The sequence below is a fragment of the Alosa alosa genome, chromosome 6 (genome assembly GCF_017589495.1).
Source record: "Alosa alosa isolate M-15738 ecotype Scorff River chromosome 6, AALO_Geno_1.1, whole genome shotgun sequence".
Classification (NCBI taxonomy): domain Eukaryota; kingdom Metazoa; phylum Chordata; class Actinopteri; order Clupeiformes; family Clupeidae; genus Alosa; species Alosa alosa.
The window spans coordinates 26,305,719-26,320,694 of NC_063194.1; the positions used below are offsets into that span (position 1 = coordinate 26,305,719).

At 44.3% G+C, this 14,976-nt stretch overlaps 1 protein-coding gene across 1 annotated transcript in view; it reads left to right on the forward strand.

Moving 5' to 3' along the window:
• sdk1a (sidekick cell adhesion molecule 1a) overlaps nucleotides 1–14,976 on the forward strand; it is a 251,414-nt gene that overhangs the window by 188,763 nt on the left and 47,675 nt on the right. The window contains exons 18-23 of the mRNA XM_048245387.1: nucleotides 5,630–5,811; nucleotides 8,747–8,862; nucleotides 9,913–10,108; nucleotides 10,756–10,854; nucleotides 12,829–13,020; nucleotides 14,447–14,568. Of these exons, the coding sequence (XP_048101344.1) occupies nucleotides 5,630–5,811; nucleotides 8,747–8,862; nucleotides 9,913–10,108; nucleotides 10,756–10,854; nucleotides 12,829–13,020; nucleotides 14,447–14,568 (907 nt within the window). The remainder of the gene's footprint in view (nucleotides 1–5,629; nucleotides 5,812–8,746; nucleotides 8,863–9,912; nucleotides 10,109–10,755; nucleotides 10,855–12,828; nucleotides 13,021–14,446; nucleotides 14,569–14,976) is intronic.

Sequence of the window (14,976 nt, forward strand, 5' to 3'; positions counted from 1 at the left end):
GATGTGCACCCCCAGGAATTTGGTGCTGCTCGCTTCTCCACCACAGCACCGCCGATGGTCAGTGGCAGGTGTTGGGTGTGACCTCTCCGAAGTCAACAACAATCTCTTTGGTCTTGCTGACGTTCAGCAGGAGGTTGTTGTCCCTGCACCACGTGGTCAGATGGTCGACCTCCAACCTGTATTGAGTCTCGCCGCCCTTTTGGTGATGAGACCCACCAGAGTTGTGTCGCCAGCAAATTTCACTATGTGATTGTTGCTGTAGGTTGCAGTGCAGTCAAAGGCCAGCAGGGTGAAGAGCAGCGGACTGAGCACGCAGCCTTTGGGGCCCCTGTGCTCAGTGTGATGCTGCTTGAGGTATTGTTGCCAACACGCACTACTTGGGGGCCTCTGACAGAGGAAGTCCAGTAGCCAGTTGCAGAGGTAGGTACTGAGTCCCAGTTTGTCAAGTTTGCAGATGAGTTGTTGTGGTATTATGGTGTTGAATGCAGAACTGAAGTCTATAAACAGCAATCTCACATATGAGTCTCTTTTTTCCAGGTGGGTGAGGGCTGGGTGGAGGGCAGAGCAGATTGCATCCTCTGTAGACCGCTTGGCTCCGGGTATGCAAACTGGAAGGGGTCCAGGGTGGGGGGAGAATGGCTTTGATATGTGACATGACAAGCCGCCAAAGCACTTCATGATGATGGGTGTCAGTGCCACAGGGCGGTAGTCATTGAAGCAGGATGGAGCAGTTTTCTTCGCACAGGTATGATGGTGGCAGCTTTGAAACATGATGGGACGATGGCTTGCTTCAGGAAGTGTTAAAGATGTCTGTGAAGACATCCTTAAGCTCCCCTGCACAGTCCTTCAGCCGCACCCACCTGGGATGTTGTCTGGACCTGTTGCCTTACTGGTGTTGATGGCAGCAAGTGTCCTCTTCACGCTGTCGGCAGAGAGGCACAGGGGCTGCTCATGTAGAGGGGATGGGTCTTCTGTGGGCAGGTGCTGTTTTGTGCTTCAAAGCGCAGCAAAGAAGTGGTTCAGGTTGTTGAGCAGAGGGATGTTGCTCTCACAGCTCTGTGGCGCTGGGCTTGTAGTCCCGTGAGGGCCTGAATGCCCTGCCATAGGCTTTGTGCGTTCCTGCTGTCTTTGAAGTGGGTGGTTATCTTGTGAGTGTATTCTTTTTTTTTGCTTCCTTGATGCCACAGGACAGGTTGGCTCTCGCTGTTTTCATGCCAGCTTCATCCCCAGCTCTGTAGGCTTTGTCTCTGGCCCTCAGCAGCCTGAGGACATCCCCTGTCAGCCATGGCTTCCAGTTAGCCCGAAAGTGATGATGTCTTTTTTGTGTGGGTCACATCATCGATGCACTTGGTGATGTAAGAGGTTACAGTGTCTGTATACTCCTCTATGTCTGTCCGGTTGTTGTAAGTGGCTGCCTGCTTAAACATTTCCCAGTCTGTTGTGTCAAAGCAGTCTTGAAGAGCATCGGAGGCTCCCTCAGGCCACACTTTTACCTGCTTACAAACTGGTTTGTTCGCTTTTACCCTTTGTCTGTATGCGGGCATTAGCATAACAGTGATATGGTCTGAAAGTCCAATGTGGGGGAGGGGGGTGGCTTTGTATGCTCCTTTGTGTGCATTGTAGACCAGGTCCAGGATGTTATCTCCTCTTGTTGGAAAATCAACATGCTGGTGTAGCTTTGGAAGTACAGTTTTGAGATCAGCATGGTTAAAATCTCCAGTGAAGATGGTGAAACCGTCTGGGTGTGCTGTCTGTTGTTCACTGACAGCCTGGTACAGTTCACTAAGAGCCGCGTTCTTATCGCTGTTGTTGTTGGTAGGCGGATGTATACTGCGACTAGCAGAATCGCAGTAATTTCCCTTGGCAGGTAAAAAAAAGGACGGCACTTTATGATCATAAACTCTGCCAGTGGTGAGCAGTGTTTGCATACTACTACAGTGTCCCGGCACCATTCGTCACGGATGTAAACACAGATTCCTCCTCCTCGTGATTTACCTCCCTTTACAATGGCCCTGTCTGCTCGATAGAATGCTAGCTGCTCCAGTTGTACAGCAGAGTCCGGAATGTTGTCATTTAACCAAGTCTCAGTGAAGACGAGCACACAGCAGTTACTTACTGTCCGGTTCGTTGATCTCAGCAGTCGTATGTGATCCATTTTGTTGTCCAGTGATCATACATTTGCCAGGAGAATGGATGGTATTGCTGGGCGAGTTGGGCTAGCCGCTAGCCTGGCCCGGACGCCTCCGCGCTTGCCCCTCTTCTGCTTCCTCGCACACCGCTTCCGACGCTTTCTTTCGGGAGGAGTAGCAGGCGAAGTCGGTGTTGTTGCAGGCGGAGTAGTCCGAAGTTCCTTTAGCGTCTCTGTTGCAAAGTCCAGAACGCTGCAAAACTTGCTTTTGCAGATGTCAATTAAAAACTGCCTGCTGTAACTTGTAGTACGACGTAGTAAGACATGACTAACACGCGTAAAACTTTCGGACAAACACTTTTTAAACGAACAAAACACCGTACGGTTGGGACAGAGAGAGGTCGCTGCGTGTGTACGCGCCGCCATCTTTTAGCTAATAATTTTTAGCAGTTTTGCTAAAAATGCTAACAATGTTAGTAATGTTAACATGCTAACTATGCTAACCATGCTAACTAGCTACAGTGGGTAGGAGTCATAGTTGATGACAGTTACAATGGCTGAACAGTTAAAAAGTTCAGTAGTTTAAAGGGTTAAGTTGTTTAACAGTGAAATATTGTAGTGAGGACTTTTATTTTGAAACAGTTTTTGGCAGAGGAAGCAGTTGAACGGTGTGTAGTCTTAATAGAGCCAGTTTGTATGCTTAAAGCCTGAGACTGGCAGTTGATCTCCGTTGCCTGACCACCTGGCATAGGATTCTAATTGCTTAACGGCTCTATTGTGATGTCATCAGCCCATGTTAAGTCTATGGGGACATTTTGAACAGTTTTTAATTAATAGTTTAAAAAGTATAAAAGTTACAAAGCTGAAAAATACATAGCCCCCATGTCCTAAGTAAGACCTACGCAACGCAGTTTGAATGAAGTTTCTACGTTAAACGGTTGAAGCTGCATTAAATGCGTTAGAAGAAGAAGAACTAGAAAATGTAATTTCGAGGAAATTACCAGTGCATGAAAATGCAAAACATATGGTGTGAAATATATTGTTAAACCAAATGATGTGCTAATTGGCAACCAACATGATGAGGTTTAATATAGTTGGAATGGCTGAACTAGGTAGATGAGGTTTAATATAGTTGGGATGACTAAACAGTTAAATAGGTGGATAGTTTAAAAGGTTAAATTATTTGCTAGGTAGATGAGGTTTATAATATACATGTAGTAGGAATGACTGAACAGTTAAATAGGTGGATAGTTTAAAAGGTTAAATTATTTGCTAGGTAGATGAGGTTTAATATAGTTAGAATGACTGAACAGTTATATAGGTGGATAGTTTAAATGGTTAAATTATTTGCGAGGTAGATGAGGTTTAATATAGTTGGAATGACAAACAGTTGTGGGCAGAAGAAACAGTTGAACAGGATATATAGTCTTAACAGAGCCAGTTTGTATGCTTAAAGCCTGATACAGAGTATATAGTTTAAAAGTTAAATGTAGATAGTGTAATGGATGTTGATAGACAGAAAGTTGAATGGATGTAGATAGGCAGATTGTTTAATGGATGTTGATGGATAGTTTAATGGGTGGATGAGTGAATGGTTTGAAGAGGATGAATGGATAGAAAGTTGGATGGAATGTGCCTTACATCCTTGTAGAATGGAGAGACACAGAGAGAGTTGGCCTAGTTCAACAGAAAGCAGTACATACAGGTGCAATCAGTTTAACTGGCTTTTTGATGGGGCCTAGTTGAGCAGCTGGAAGTTGATACAGGTGCAAATCAAGTTAATTAGCCCATTGTGATGTCATCATTCTAATGTTAAGTCTATTGGGAAATTTTGAGTAGTTTTTAATAAATAGTTTAAAAAGTATAAAAGTTACAAAGATGAAAAATACAAAGCCCAGATGTCATAAGTAAGACCTACGTAACATAGTTTGAATGAAGTTTCTACTGTACGTTAAACGGTTGAAGCTGCATTAACTGCGTTAGAAGAAGAATAAGAAGAAGCCTAGGAAGAACAGTACAGTGCATTTTCATGCACTGTAATGATGTTTGTCAGTAAAGCATGTCTGCAATATATAGGTGCTCTAAGCGATGCTGGGTAACGTCACTTCAGTTGACTTTCAAACAAAACAGAGCTAACTTCGCTACTTCCTCCCCCTCTCTCCCCTGCTGCTCCCGTGCAATTGAAACTCTGCTAAACGCGCATCTTGTCTGTGATTTTCTGGAACAGTTTGTTATGTTTTTATTGTCTAGGTTTGCCCAGGTTGTTTTTGTTACCGGTTTTGGAGCCTGGGCTGTCCAGAGAGATCACGTTTTTTACAGTGTATTCAGGACACAGACAGCTAGCGGTTGGTTAGGTGCTGTTTGCAGTATGTGACATAAAATGTTTCAGCCTAAAAAACGCATGGCATCACTTAAACCACCTTTAAACCTTTCAGAAGCTTTCACAACAAAAGGATTTTGAAGTGCAGTCAACTTTGTTTTGGTGTGCTTGTTGTATTTTGAGCACATGCACTGCAAGTGTGTTTCTGCCTCTGACCTTGAGGGTGACCATTTAAGTGTAGGTAAGATCTAATTGCCCCCACCCCCTCAGTTTGGCTTAATGACAGCAGCGTGTGTGGTGTCTGAAAGCCTCATCCGCAGCTGTTGCTGGCGCGCATGCGACCTTGGGGCTCCAAGCTGCAGTAATGCATTGCAGGAGGGTCTTTTCTTCATCACCACCCATCCCTTCTTTCCTCTCTTTCTCTTTTTCTCTCTCTCACTCATTCACTCATTTATTTACTCACTCACTCTCTCTCACACACGCGTTTTTTTTCTCTTTCTCAAGATGTCTCTATTTCATTCTGTTGCTCACTCTCTCTCTTACTTTCTCTCTCTCTCTCTGTCTTGTTCTCTCTTCTTTCTCCAGTTCACTCCATTTCTTTCACTCTGGTCTCTCTCTCTCTCTCTCTCTCTCTCTCTCTCTCTCTCTCTCTCTCTATAACCAGATCTCATCATCTTGCCAGCTTCACTCACATGGTGCCCACCGTGTCCCCTCTGCATTCATAAGTGCTCAGTGGCCAGAATGGTAGAGAGATGGAGGCAAAGGATGAATTCAATGATTTTTTCCCCACATTTCAATGCATCAAGCCCATCATAGTGCCCCCGCTGCCCTCAGTTGATTTTTGGGTGTCAAAGGAAAAGATGGGAGTCAATCAGGGCTACAGTAAATGCATCTCAAGAAATGAATAAAAAATATGTGAGCATTCTGGGTTGCTAAATGTGGTTGTCTGATAACAGGTGACGGTGAAGACAGTCCGTCTCTTTTGTGTGTATTGTTGTGCTGTTGAATTCCTTGCTTTGGAAGAAGACAGAAGGACGGAAAAAAAAAAACAAGGCCAAACGCGCAGTAGAAAAAAGAACGAGTCCCTCTAATTGCAGGCTGTGGAATGGCTGGTAATGGAGCACTGACCTGGAAGGAAATCATTGTCACTAACCGTTTGGCCATTGATTCTTCAACTGCAGGTATCGCCTGGCGGGGCTCCCCGGGGACTACCAGCACAAGAACATCAGCAGCCCCGAGATCAACTACTGCCTGGTCACCGAGCTCATCATCTGGACGCAGTACGAGATCCAGGTGGCGGCGTACACGGGTGCGGGCCTGGGAGTGTTCAGCCTGCCAGTGACAGAGTACACGCTGCAGGGAGGTGAGACCTCACTGGCACTCCTGTCGTTTGTCTGGCATGTTCTTGGCTCTCCCTCTCTTCACTCGATCACTCACTCGCTTTTTTTTTTTGTTTGTTTCTTTTCTTGCCGTGCCAACCTCCCTCGTTCTCTCTCTTTTCTCCCACTCTCGCTCCCCTTGCCTGTGCTTTCTCTTTTCACTTTCGTTTGACCCCTCACCTATTGCTTTCTTTTTCTTCTGTCTTGTCTGTCATGCATCTTTCTTGTCACCCTCCATCTCTCACTCACTCTCCCACCCCCCCCCCTTTTTTCCTTCTCTTCACTCTCTCTCTCCACTCTCTCTTTCTCTCTCCCTCCTTCTCCTCACTCCCTTTCCCTCTCTCTGCCCCATCCTTCACTCCATCCTCCGGCAGGCCTATCACCTAGTAATGTCCAAAGCCTCCTCTAAAGCGCCGCTTGTTTACTCAGGCTCCTGCCAGGGTCAGGTGCTGTGGAGCAGAACCGTCCATTCACACAGGCCCACTCTTCTGTGTCTAGAGTGGAGAGGAGCTGCCGGCTGACTTTGAAGTTAATCCTCTTCAAAACAATTACACCAATTACGGCTTCGGCTGGGACTGCATTCGCTCTCTCTCTCTCTCTCTCTGCTGCCATGCGAAAAATTATACCTTCAACGTCAATGAGGGTCAATGAAATCCATTTGAGGCGGGTATCCGGCCGATGTGATTGGGCCCTTTCAGCCGCGCTCTCCCCCTGAGAGGAGTGAACGTATTGACCGTGCAGGGACCCTTCATCTGTCTAATTAGACATATTCAGAAGAGCCTTCAGGATGCCACTGAATGTCATTCATGCATCCTCTCCTGGGTTTTTCAGTTCAGCAATTATCAAATGTCAAAACAATGTTTATCTCACATTTTTTACTTCTGTCCATGCTGTGCTTTTGCCATGGATCAGAATTAGAGAAGTAAAAATAGTTAAAAGTACAACATGTGTGGGCTGAATTGCTTTGATAAGTTCATGAGACAGAATCTGAAATTCACCTCAACCAGTAATTAAGCAAAAGAAAAAATGAAGCATAGTTCTCCATTTTCAATGTGGTAGCTAAGTCTATGTAGGAGAGCGACTCTCTTAGGATATAGAAAAATGTGTGTAGTTAGACGTTGTTGTGCGTGCAAGCAGTTTACTGTATATTCACACTGCAGGCCATAAAGTCTTTTATGATTGTGCGCTGAATTTTAATAGAAAAACCTGTCAATCTGCTAACCTGAACACTTCAACTAATAATTGCTGCGTGTCATGTTATTGCTCCAGAGCTTAGCTCTGCTGCCTATTCTCACTTGCTTTCTAGTGTGGAGCATCAGGGTTAGCAGACAAGCAGCAAAGCACTGTGAATGCTGTGGTAGACGGGGAGTAAAAGAATTGAGCGTACAGGGAATGATGGCGAGGAAAGACCATGTAAAAAATATAACCCAGTTCAAGGACAGGGGTGTCTGAAAACCAGAATGATTTCCCAGGATAACCAACAAGCCAGTGTGTGAGAAGAAATGGACCCGCTCCTTTGACCACACTGAGGCCAGCCATCCAAAGTTGTTCACCTGACTTGTTCGCCTTATGGCCAAGGTCACTGCATATCAAACAGCCAAAGAAAATCTCTCAGTAGCCTGTCATGCATTTGGCATATTCTGGAAATGAGTCTGCTCCGTTAGGTCATGGATGTGTTGACTCTGAGGACACTGTTAGGGGAAGCCAGCTACATAATGCCAGCATCCCATCTCACCTCTCAACTTACAGAAATATACGATTTTTTGGCGGGTAGCACTTTAGTTTAGGGAACACATTAGCCATTAATGCATAAGTAAAATGTGTATGTGTTAGTGCTCAGTAAGGTCTGTATAAAGTACACATGTATTAGGTCTTAGGTAAATCCTAACACATGTGTTCCCTAAACAAAAGTGTTACTGTTTGCCATTTTGTGCAGTGGGAGGCAACAAACATTGTTTCATCCACAGTTTCTCAAGCATAAGCAGTGCATAATTATTCAGTAAAATGTTTTACCCCTTTCTCATTGAACATTACGCACTCACTCACTGATCTCTCAGGGGCCCGTCATACCGTACCCCCACCCCGGCCTTCAAATCAAAAGAGTGCTGCTTTATGTTTTCACCCACTTTGATGTGGAGAGTTCCTGGAGTTGGCGCTCGTGATGAGGGGCTGGACAGCAGGAGCAAGTGGAGCTCATCCAAAGCCCTGCCCTGTGCATTTGCACCCACGTACAACGCACTCACAGAGGCGCACAAACGAGTCTCACCCTCATGTTTGAAAAAGTAAAGAAATGGAAAACAGAAACAGAACGGTGGAAATAGGAAGGGGGCTGGGAGGAATAGGAGGAAGCAGTGATTGTGTGCTCTCAATCCCTGTGCGTAGGTAGTCACCTGGAAACAAGCCGTCCCCACCGAGCACAGCCATTCCACCTCTTATAATGCCCAGAGATAGAATCCATTTCCCTCCACTTGAGTTGATAGAGACAGTCTGTCCCATGGTCCAATTTATTTCAGATGTATGACCTCTGTTCTGTCAGTAGAATGAAAGCAGGTCTATTAATGTCCTTAAGAGTGAGTTAGTTCAGATTCAAGGAGTTCAGATTCTGCAGTGACTTGAATGGCAGAGAGATACCTTACTTTGAGGTTTGTCATTATTTTCCATTTATACAACCAGTGATACTCTCATCCATTTGAAAATAGTTAGACATGGTATTTTGGTGTTCTCATTCATCTTATTAGCAGTTTCGTAACAAAAGCATGCAACCCAATGCATGCAAACTAGGCACGACCATATATATTGAGTCAATCAAAGCACAATCAAAGTCACAAAAGTTGCAACTGATTGTTAAATGAAAACAATTGTAACTGTACAGTAATTTTCTATTTGTTGATTGTCATCGAACAACACTCCCTCTTTCAGTTCCGACAGCGCCCCCCCAGGGAGTGGAGGCCACTGCTGTCAACTCGACTACAATCCGGTTTACCTGGAATCCACCACCTCAACAGTTCATCAATGGCATCAATCAAGGCTATAAGGTGAGCATCACTCTAATGTTTCCCTCCAGCGGTCATCTTTGCGAATTATGAATTAAGGGTTTAAGGGGTCAAGATATGCCTGTTTGTGCCTACACTGTAATTGTGTGCTTTTGCTTATTTACGGTAGAGTGGGGTGAGGTGCCTCTAATATCATAGAGTTGGGACATTATTATGGTTATGGTATTTAGCAGACGCTTTTGTCCAAAGGAAGCGACATACAAATAGCAATAATACAATTTAAAATTTAACAGTAAACAATTTAAAAGTTGGTAGTACTACATTAAGGAGAATAGTAATAATAAACAACAATGTCAATTCAATTAATAGCCCAGTGAAAATAACTAAATATTATAATATACAAACCATAACACATAAGAAACGCTTAATAAACTAAGTGCATGTTGAACAGAAATGCCTTTAGACCCCTCTTGAAAGACCCAAAACTATCACAGGAATGGAGAGCACTGGGCAACTCATTCCACCAAAAAGGAACCACTGAGGAAAAGAGTCTTGAATTTGACCTAGCATTTATGGCTGGTCGACACAACAGACGCTCATCAGAACACCAAAATTAATATATTTGATCACCCCAACATCTCTTGTCAGAACTAGATAGCTTTGTCTGATTCACTCAGCCTCTAAAATAACCTATTCTCTGTGTAGAGATCATCATATTTGTTTGCTGGAACATAGTGCATCTGGTTACAGTCGAGTGATTCTATGGGGACCTACAAATGTTAATTTTTGGAGAGTGGTTGGACTGTCTTCCTAGGGTCATGAGGTCAGGAATGAGACTTTGAACTCTTGTCAATTCCTGATGATTCATAAAATAAAGAGCAATGGAGTAATGCATAAATCCTGAATTAATTAATTCATGCATGAATTCATGATAATTCATGTACCCTTACCGTAAAGTGTTACCAAATAATCACTTTTTTTTTAATGAACCCCAACAATCAAATGTGAAATCAAAATGAACAAATGAAAATGACAGACACCCAAATCAAATGCATTGTCCCCCCTACAATGAGTTAATCTCTTGTCTCTCAGCTCATGGCCTGGCCTGAACATTCCCCTGAGGCCATGACTGTAGCAACCATCACCCCAGACTACCACGGCACCCGGCACATTGGCTACATCAACGGGCTGAAGAAGTTCACTTGGTATCTGACATCGGTGTTGTGCTTCACAACCCCAGGCAACGGGCCCAGGAGCGTTCCTAGACTTGTCCAGACTCATGAGGACAGTAAGTACATTCTCTCTCACCCGCTAGACAATGTCAGATTTGTCAGATATCGCTGTTCATGCTTTTTTTCTAAATGGTGATTGTAGAGGGAACATCACTATGTTATCATTTCAAGTAAGTATCTGTGGGCTCAACACATACGCACACGCACACACACACACACACACACACACACGCACACGCACACACAAACACACACACAAACACACACAGGCGCTCCTTTACAGCCAATTAAATTCTACTCTAGACATGCTGAGTGCTTAGTATGAGAAGTTGTGTGACAAGCAGTATACTATAGGACTCATTATAGTGGTTGCCATAGAAACTCTTTAGGTGCCACAGGATCAGATAGCACCTCAGCAGTTGTTCTCACCCTGTGCCATTTCTAATCAGCCTGATGGTGTTTGTGTGAGCTGTGAATGGGTCCATGCTGCACGCAGCATCAACTCTGCTCTGTGGCCATCCACATACAGTATGCCCTCTGTATTCTGCCTCATGTTGCTGAAGACCCCACTGAATGGGATTGCATCATTATTTGTACTATGCAGTATTTACGATGTACTACATGTGTACAGTACTATGCACGTGGCTAAATTAATCATATGCTATTATAGAAAATGCTTACAGTTTGTATTGTTGTTTTACAGCACCGGGCCCTGTTGGTCACCTGAGCTTTACAGAGATTCTGGACACTTCCCTGAGAGTAAGCTGGGAGGAGCCCACAGAAAAGAATGGCATCATCTCAGGTGAGACTGGTAGCGGGAGTCTTTCCTGTCAATGACACAGCCATACCACTAGCATTCAGACAGCTCCTTTCTAAATATTACAATAATATATATAAAAATAACACTAGTGAAAAGGTAAATATTATGCAAAGGCAGGCAGTATACAGATTCTTGGTGTTTTGGAGATTTGAGGCAATAACAGTGAGCAGCCAGTGAGAATATAAACTGTCTGAAAGTATATACTGTCTTTGACAGTTTACTCTTTTGATAGACATAAAAACAGAGATGCCTATACTCTGTAATCTGGCATAGCATGAACTGGCTGTCAAACAGTTGGACTGCTGTGCCGGGCACACACCTGTAAAGGCTTTCCCAGCAACAAAAGGGTGGACTACATACAACACAACACACTAGTCATTCTTTATGATGCGTCCCAGCATCTGCTGAAATTACTGTAATTCTGCTGCCTCCCCAAAAGCTTATGTTGTGTGCCGTTGTTGCATTGTGCTGTCTCATAGCTTCTAAGAAAAGTGTTTACTGTTTGTCAGAATAGCCTACCTCTTACTCTTTCTACTCCACCATACAGCTTGTAATAGATTGCCCACAGTGCCACTTTTTCAGCGTTCACTCGCACTCCCGTTTTAGATTGCAACCCTACTTGTCTGAACTTTTTAAGAGGCATTTCATATGCCGTCAAGCATTCCTGAAACACTGTTTTGTCTGTCAGGATGATTCATTGCATATAGGACTCCTCTAGTCTACACCACCTCCATTTCCCCTGCTCCACTTTTGTTGGTCAGATATAGTTTAGCTCTGCATTAGATGAGAAAGATTTCTCTTTGTAAAAGGGTTCCATTCTGATTAAGCAGGTATCGGGTGTTTCTTCTGCTCTATTAATGGGTACACTTCTATTTAACACTTCATTGGCTCTTTGTGCAAAAGGCAATTATCTTGGCGTTGTTATCGCACAATGTAGGCAGAAGTATCTCTGCCTCTCACCTTATTTCCACTCTCTCGCTTTCCCAGACAGGCATTTTAGAGCCCCCGAATGAGAACCACAAAGAAAAAAATGTGGTTTTACGCATCCCATGAAGTCGCTATTAAAACTGCTATAAGGAATCAATTAGCAACAAGCCCTTAACGCGGGAAAGAAAATCAAACCTGCCCACTTTAGCATGCGTCATCACTAAGCAGAGTGGGCCACAGAAATCAAAGGAAAAGGTAAAAGAGAGAAGGCAGTTATTGGCAAGCCTCTCTCTCACAGAGAGAGATAGAGGAGAGAGAGAGGTAAAGAGAGAGAGAGAGAGAGAGAAAGAATGAGATCAGATAGAGAGTAATGCAGGAAAGCATTGTGTGATACGTTGCCCAGATTAAAGACCAGGAGAGAAGAATGGCATTGGATGTAGATTAAGGACATGGAAAGAAATGAGATTGCGAGTACATTAGACTGAATGGCCCTTGTCTATATCGCTCGGCACCGCAGTGCTGCCCTTTGAATGTTTGGTAGGCTCAGCTCCCTTTGCCGGGTCTCTCAGAGCAAACCTTGATTTATGAGTGCCTGGATGGGAGAGGACATTCTGTGATTGGAAACAGTGCTGACTGAGGGAGAAAATACTCCCAATAAACAGCAAATTACACAGGAGCTCTCCTGGCTATTAGTCTCAGTTAGACGCAGGTTAGGGGGCAGGGGGCAGGGTCCAGACAACTCACTACACAAGGGTCGCCCGCCTCCACCAACAGGGTGGCTAGGAAAGGAATTCTTTATTTTAGCTCATTCCAACTGAAACACCCATCCCCTCAACTTCACCTCACTCCACAGAGTTGTTAACCATCTGTGGACCTCAGCAGCCATACACACACACACACACACACAAACAAAAACAGAACAAATGAGACAGAACTCAGAAAAGAGTAGTTATCCAGTAGCTGGGCGGCACATATAGATATGCTTTCTTTGTAAAGTCTTGAAGTTGTGTGTGCGTGGTTACTGGACAGGGTACCTCATATCATGGGAGGTGGCAGGGAGGAACTGGACGCGGGTGACGCAGACCATGTCCAACACCACACTGGAGTACAAGGTGACGGGTCTGACCTCACTCACCACCTACACCTTGGAGGTGGCGGCCAATACAGAGGCTGGAATCGGAACGGTCACCTCCTCCACTATCTCCTCAGGGGTGCCCCCAGGTGAGGACTGTACACACACACACACACATAAAAACACACACACACACCTGTGTGCACAGACACACATACACACACACATACATACACACACACACACACACACACCTGTGTGCACAGACACACATACACACACACATACAAACACACACACACCCGTGTGCACAGGCACACACACACACACATAAAAAAACACACACACACCTGTGTGCACAGACACACATACCTGTACACACACACATACAAACACACACACACACCTGTGTGCACAGACACACATACACACACACATACATACACACACACACACACATACAAACACACACACACACCTGTGTGCACAGACACACATACACACACACATACAAACACACACACACACCCGTGTGCACAGACACACACACACACACACAAAAAACACACACACACCTGTGTGCACAGACACACATACCTGTACACACACACATACAAACACACACACACACCCGTGTGCACAGACACACACACACACACACACACGTACAAAAACAGCAACTGATTTCCACTATTCAGGGAAAGTATTTCTACTGTTTAAATTTAGGCAGTGCATCCTTCAGGACTACTCTCCTGAGAACTGCATCGGCTTGAGACATTCAGTGCCACATTTGTTTTGAGTCTCAGGTATGAGGCTCCGTAGAGTCCTACCCTTTCTTCTTGTGTGTGCGTGCGTATGTGTGTGTGTGTGTGTGTGTGTGTGTGTGTGTGTGTGTGACTCAAGGGGGTAAGCTTGTTCCTGTCAGATCATACAGAACCACTTGCTTGCCGTCCTCGGGCTTGCTCCCACATCACCAGGAACTGTAAACGTGAGCAGTGATTTTTCTAAGGGTTGCTTCTCTGGAAGGAAGCGAGCTGTTTTCCATACTCAGCTATAAATCAAACGTCACGCTAGAAGGGGGAAATATTCATTTAAAGCTAGCTTAGAGGCAGAAGTTCTCTCAGCGAGGAAGACAAATGCTTAACTGGCCAAATGCCAAGCTAAAGCTATAATGCTGGCTGATAAATTGCTTATTGTGGAACATGAGAGGAAAAGAAAGATATGATTCTCTGCAGGGATTTCTGGCAGATGGGAGGCGAACCATCATCTGGTATTTGATTTAATTCCAGAGTAATTTCATCAAAGTTTCCAACAACAAAAGAAAAGTAGAACGAGTTCTCCCAAGTGACTTCTTTTTTCCCATCTTTAAGATGTCTTCCTTATTCTCAGGGCTCTGTCTTGAGTGTGTCTTGGACCCTCACCTCATCCGTTGAAGAGTATCTGAGGGAAGATTAAATGATATCCCAGTCAAAAAAGTCATTAATGACTTTCTTGGATTCCCCAAAATGTGTGGCAGATTCTGTGTTGCATTTCAAAGTGTGTGTGTGTGTTTGTGTGTGTGTTTGTAAATTCCAGAGCTCCCTGGACCCCCGTCAAATTTGGTTATCTCGAAAATAAGCCCCCGCTCTGCAACGCTGAAGTTCCGTGCTGGAGATGATGGGAAAACATCCATCTCTAAGTGGGTTGTGGAAGGCCAGGTGAGTGATTTAGAGAGACCATCATTCCCTTTAACCTTTGGACATTCAGCCTTATCCTGTGCACTGGAGTCAAAGCAAAAACCAGGATACAGCATTGGCATATAAATGACATGTCCCAGCCAATCAAAATCCTTACCTTTACTCACAAACACAATTTTTACTTCATTTATACACATTTCCAGATACCTTCTACAAACTTCTCAATGCCTTTATATTCTCACCACATGACAAAGGTTCACAAATAACCAGTGTATTGCCTATAGTACTTGTCTAGACACCTAGAGTGGTTGCATGTTGTACAGATGTAGAGGGATGGGGTGAAAACCCAAGAAAAGGAATGTATTTTCCTCATGATTTATATTTGCCTTCGGTTTTTTGTAGTATATATTTAAATGTATTTTTGTTCCC